We start from the raw sequence: 6,068 nt of genomic DNA, 5'->3' as shown, positions 1-6,068 counted from the left end.
GTGGATAGGATCACATAATTGCTGACAACCTGTAGGGAATTCCAGAAAGTACCAACTGCCCTTGAGCAATATACTCATCTTGTGCTTAGTCAACAGTAGACGTGACATTTCATGGGGTAAGCACATTTTGTCACAGGAGCAATGGGCATCAGCCCAGGAGCTGCACAACTGCACGCTGCACTGGCTTCCTCATGAATATTGAGCAAGCAGCACATTATGGGTGGGGACAGTTTGGATATAAATGATCACAGTATCGAGTCAAATTAAGTTGCTTAAATTGACTAGAAGTCATGATTAAGACGAGCCTCTCAACAACAACAACAACAACAGTAAGTTTTCTTTATTTTAGTATGTGTGGGGAAAACCTATGCTTGATGTTAATATTGACTTGAGGGGAGGTGAATTGCACAATTCTTAAAATGTAGACTCATCAGGATTAAAGTTTTTTTCCCTCACAATGTTTACTAATTCTTATCAAGTTACAGCATTAACTCTAAGATTAATCTAAAATAATAAAATAATGCAGTTAAATATTTTAACTCTGTTAACTCAGTTTTATTTACTTCAAAAAATGATTTGCTTAATTTCCAAAGCCAAATTCAAATACTATAACATATTAGCTGTGCATCCTTTGCACATCATCTCAGAACAAAACACCCTGCTTATGTAAAATGCCTGTAAAGATGACACCGTTTGGATAGTTTTCAAGGATCAAAGAACGCTATGAGAACAGTATTTGAATTAAAATGCAGTTCATATTTGGTTATTCTGCATTGATTCTAAGATATTATTCAAATAAATATATGTTACATGCGTCACAAAAAATAGTATCTGAAAATTTTACTTTATCATTATTAATTACAGAATTCTTTTGTAATTTATTAGTTAAGATTTTCTAGCGCTTGACAGCACTAATAAATACATAATTTGAACTTTACATACATTTCAACTGTAAAATCCAAGATCATCTTTTGTAAATGTTGGGATATAATGTCATCCGAGCAAAGGGCCACTGCAGGTACTTTTACAATGGAGTAGGTTTCTAACTGCCATGTAAGACAATCAAACTTATCGCAGCGGACAATCCGAATCACTCTCAACAGTAAACGTGCATATGAAATTAACCATTAATAACTATGAGTTATGGATGGATGGGCCCTGCAGCTGCTTTGTTTGATCAGTTTTTTTTTTTTTTTATTAAAATCAACGATAGATAATCTTTCCAAAAGCAGGCTAATATGCTTATCAACGCACGTCCTTTGTATCAAATATTACCCACATTGATTGTCAGTGAAATGATGAATTCAACTCTGATCTTTTTGTTTCAATTATTTTATAGATCCAAAAGCAGCCTCCAGCTAACATTTGTTTAACAGCTGAAGAGCCACTGGAAATGGAAAGCATGCAAGAGTTCATACTCTTCGCCAAGGAGATGCTCAGTCAGAAATCTAGTCGACGTCTGCTCAAGGTCTACTTGATGGGCTCTGTGTTTGCAATCCTGGGGACTGTCGTCGGACTGGTTGAGATGGTGTCACATCCTTTCTCTTCGGGAGAGCCAATGGACGCAGACATGATCCTCATGATGGCTAAGGAGCAGAGGACTGTGACCTCCAAGACACAGAGCGATGACCAGGTGCACGGCAAAAGTGGAGAGCCAGAGCAGGACACGCTCCAGAGCATGACCTTCACCAAGGTGCAGAGTCAAAGAAATATGTCCAATCGGTTACATGCTTCAAGAAGCTAACTTCTCCATCTAAGACTGCTCTAGAAACAACACTCTTATGAAACATACAATGTCTGCTTGAACACATGAATGAAAAGACTAAATGAGCTTCAAGTGCTCTTTTATTGTTTTGTTTTTTTACACTTGAATCAAAGCTCATTGAAATGTAGACATTTGTCCTTTCTAAATAACATTTTGTTTAAGCCTTGCACACAAGCACTTTTCATGTTTAGTAAATACCGTGTTGGATATTATGAACGCAGTGAGAATGGATTATTATTTATATTTCTAAAAGGTAAAGTGACATTTTCAGCGCTGAGCAGCCATACAGCGCCCCCGCGTGGCTGAATCAGAACAGCTGCTTGACCTACGTCCCACTTTACAAATCTTGAACTACATGCAATGTTTTTGTTCACATCAATAAATAATGTTTTATATATTAAAGTGTAATAGAGTCCATCCATCAATTATAGAGCCACGGATAAGCTAGATGTCACACTAAACTGGCCACCAGCCAATGGCAGGGCACACAATATTAACCATTCACACGCACTTTCATATGTATGGGCTATTTAGAGTGCTCACTTAGCCTTGGGGAGAACATGCAAAGTCCCGACATGAGATTTGGGCACTACTACAGTCTTGCCCTGGAGAATTTACAAGTATACTGCATTCGTATTGTCACTACAGTGAACTGACTATTTGTTCAAGCCCCCTAGTGTTTTAATGGCTGACCTCATGATTTAGAGAGTCAAGGGTAGTGGGTGACCCACGTGGATCTCAGCGCATGGTTAGTTGGAGATAGTATGTAGACAAAAGGATGAGCCTGCACATGAACATACATAAGTGCAAGGTCAAAACAACTGCGTCAACATGATAAACATTTTGCCCCAAGGATAGTTTCGGTAACGGTCTGTGTGAAGTGTGAACTTGATAAGACTTCTGAGAAATCTCATCTGTGCTACCCGTTGACCTTAAGTGACCGCGGCCGTAATGTGTGCATGTGTTTAAAAATAGGTTGTTATACAAGCCATTCATTCAGCCGTCTTTAGAGCAGCGCCTTTTAAGCTGGACTTCCCACTTACTAGATGATTTACGACATTTGAGAGACGCTGTTATCACTCTTTCACCATGAAATTTACAATGGGCTCCAAATGCTAAGGCCAAAAAAACCTCAAGTTGATCATTTATCTGGCACACACACGCATATGCACGCACACACACACTCCCACTGAAGAAGGCATTTTTATTTATTTCCTCTAGCTGGGTTACAGTGCTTTTACTGTCTCGCAAAAGATCAGAAAAGTCATTAATGCTCCTGCAGTCAGCCTCTCTTGCACCGCCATGAACCCTCAAGCTGTACACAACACCAGTTTAACAGGCAAAAAGAGTCAGCTATAGAAAGCCCAATCAAAGTGACAATGGGGTTGGGGGGAAATGGTTCTTCTTTGTTGTTCTTTTTCACCACCCAAAGATTTATTTTGGAAGTTTGTGGGTGGATACCATAGTCAACATACACAGTGTGGAGATGTGGACTCCTTGCCAGGCCCTGAGTCAAACAAGCACTGTGTGATATTTAGTCTGACACCCTGAGAACAACAGAGACTACACACTGCTGTATACGGCGAGATAAGTTCCTGGTTTTAGGCCAGTAAGAATATCTCTCCTTACCAGCTGAACTGTGTCATGAAATGACCTAATGTTGGGACAAACATTTGCATCACAACAGGAAACAGGGGCAAACAATCAAATAGATATGGAGAACAATATTTAAAAGTGTGAAACTCAAATGTAAAAAACTGACACTACCTGAACTATGCGTTATTATTGTTTTCTGGTAAATACCAATTCTTTGTGGCACACATATGGTACGCTGAAGAAGCCAAATCAGCCTGCCCCATCAAGGGTGATAAAAGCAAGCCACTCGCATGATTTGTTTGGTACTGACACACCCGACCCATTTGTTATCCGGGCTTGGGAGCATTAGTCGGTAGTGGTGCACTAGCTGGGAATCAAACTCTTGCCACTAGCACCAAAGGATGCAGTGTGTACAATAACACTATCACAGCAAGTTGTTGATAAAATTAAAAGGATACTATTTTTTACGCAACAGAGATTTATTTAGCGCATTTTATACACAAGGTAACTCAATGTATGTCACATAGTTACCAAACGACATTTAAATGCAAACTGCAGCGTTTAAGGCAAAAGAATATCAAACATAAAAAAAAACAAAAAAACTAAAGAATGTTAGACATTTAAAGGCAAAGTAGAAAGTAGTCGATTAAAATTACTGAACAAATGTACAGGTCAAGAATAAGAGTAAAAAAAAAAATTATTGAAATGCTCTAAAAGACCTTAATCATGACGGCAGGGCGGTGGGCTAGAAGCCTGGATAAATCTGAATTTAAATGCATTTACACTTGAGGCTAACTTCAGTTCTGGTGACATCTTATTCCTTTCATGTGCAGCATAACAGCTAAATGCTGCTTCACCATATTTTCTATGAACTCTGGATTGCACTAATTGAGCAGTCTGCTGACCTCAGAACCCCCTTGAAAGCATTCAGGACCCAAAACATTCAATGATTTAAAGACCGGTTGCATTATTTTAAAATTGTATCTACAAGTAACTGTCAGTGTAAAGTCCATAGGACTAGAATAATATTTTCTGATTTCTTTTTTGGGTGAGAACTCAAGCTGCAGCGTTCTGAATGAGCTGCAGCTGTTTTGTGCTCTTCTGAGGGAGTCCAGTCAGAAGGCCATTGCAAATTGCAATTATCAAGTCTACTGGAGATAAAAGCATAGAGACATTTCTCCTGGTCTGCTTAGAGCATGCAACCCTTTGTGATTGGTTTGATGTGACTGCTGAAAGTCCGATCCAAATCAATCAGCACTCCAAGGTTTCAGAAAAGTCTTTGAAGACAGTGGGCCCTATTTTCATGTCGAGCACAGGTCTAGCGCAACGCGAATTCGAATGGTGGAGTTTTTTGTTGTTGTTTTGGTATTTTCTGAGGGTTTACACAGGCATTAAGGGGACCTTTGTGCCACAGTGGTATGGAACATAGCTGACTGCCGGCCGATCCAAAAGTCAGGATGGTCGAAGCGCACTCATGCTTGAGATTGTAGAAGACGAAAAAGACTCGCTAGTATCCGTGCACGACATTGGCACACAGCGCAAAGTGTGCTTATACACATGAACTGCAAGATCTCCTCTTGCGGATTATGCAGTCCACATGTGGCCTTGGTAATTGCAATTGTACCCATGATCTTGCATCTGTTGGTGACCTCTTTGCCTCTGCCCCCATTAGTTGTGCCGTGCGGTCAGGGAGGGGCAATTAAAATATTTTAAAAATGAAAATGATTGTAATTCGTTCAATGAATTGATTTCTACAATGATTCAGAGGAATTGTCTCATGCTGGTGTAATATTTCTGAATGAAATACGATGACATCCACCCCACATGCCAAAGGAAACAAATCAGTTTGCCCTCAAATACACCAAAATTGCATAAAAGTTTGTCTACTTTTTTTCACTAATTTGTGACATGTTAGCTGTCAGCCAGAACGCCCAAGGAGGCATAGTGCATTCAGCAAATTTACAACTAAACTAGACTAACCCCGGGAAAAAAATGAGAATGCGCCTGTTTTTACACTGGGCACAGTCTACTTCTTGGGACCAAATTGACAGACGTGTTAGGGCTGTGGTAGCTTCATGTGCCGGAACGCCCAGGGAGGTGCAGCAAGGTAGTAAAAAACAATTGATGTATTTCAATTGCGTCAAGATTGCATTGATGGAGTGTCATTGTATTCATATAGAACGTGAGTTCCTGTTAGCATTGCTGTTACCAAGACGATATGATATGATTAATACATTCTAGGAGCATTCATTATTACGACTCATAGAGCAATATGTGGTGTTCTGGATTTGGGGCGAAGAAATGTCAATTTTAAGACACCACTTCAACAACAACAATTGTCAAATGTTTTCTCGGGCCCCCTGTCAGTCTTGGGCCCTTAAAATTTCTCTTTAGTGGGTCCCTGCATATGACACAGTAACATGCTTGTTCTTGCGATTTCCAATTTTATATAATGTCCACAAGGATGCGAATGATGAACAAAATCTGAAATATCTGCGAAAGAACCATGCGGTCACATCACAATTAAGAAATCTGATCATATGACAAAAGGAATAATGGAAGCCATAATGAAAAACATGTCGCAAATGCTTACGAGAAGTTCTTCTCACTACCTGTACTTTATCATTTAAAATTTCAATAACTTCTTTTAAGTAAAGAATGTTTACCTTGCATATCAACTTAAGATTCCAGCAAACTTTTAAACAAA

The 6,068-nt window shown here is 39.4% G+C and overlaps 1 protein-coding gene across 1 annotated transcript; it reads left to right on the top strand.

The window, feature by feature from the left end:
• Positions 1-282: 282 nt before the first annotated feature.
• Positions 283-2,167, top strand: g0s2 (G0/G1 switch 2). The gene is made up of 2 exons (XM_088309541.1): positions 283-329; positions 1,340-2,167. The coding sequence occupies exons 1-2, from the start codon at positions 291-293 to the stop codon at positions 1,742-1,744; spliced, it is 444 nt and encodes a 147-aa protein (XP_088165667.1). The 5' UTR covers positions 283-290; the 3' UTR covers positions 1,745-2,167.
• The last annotated feature ends 3,901 nt before the right edge of the window (positions 2,168-6,068 follow it).

This window comes from Idiotropiscis lumnitzeri, chromosome 11, assembly GCF_059441095.1.
Source record: "Idiotropiscis lumnitzeri isolate Australia: NSW breed Sydney's pygmy pipehorse chromosome 11, RoL_Ilum_1.0, whole genome shotgun sequence".
Taxonomy (NCBI): domain Eukaryota; kingdom Metazoa; phylum Chordata; class Actinopteri; order Syngnathiformes; family Syngnathidae; genus Idiotropiscis; species Idiotropiscis lumnitzeri.
This window is presented reverse-complemented; position numbering and strand designations above follow the sequence as displayed.

What these genes read in the sequence shown, in the direction of transcription:
- g0s2 (XM_088309541.1), top strand. Translation starts at nt 291, where the DNA reads ATGATTAAGACGAGCCTCTCAACAACAACAACAACAACA. An exon ending in CAACAACAACAACAACAACA is followed by an intron (nt 330 to 1,339) that starts GTAAGTTTTCTT and finishes ATTATTTTATAG; the next exon opens with ATCCAAAAGCAGCCTCCAGC.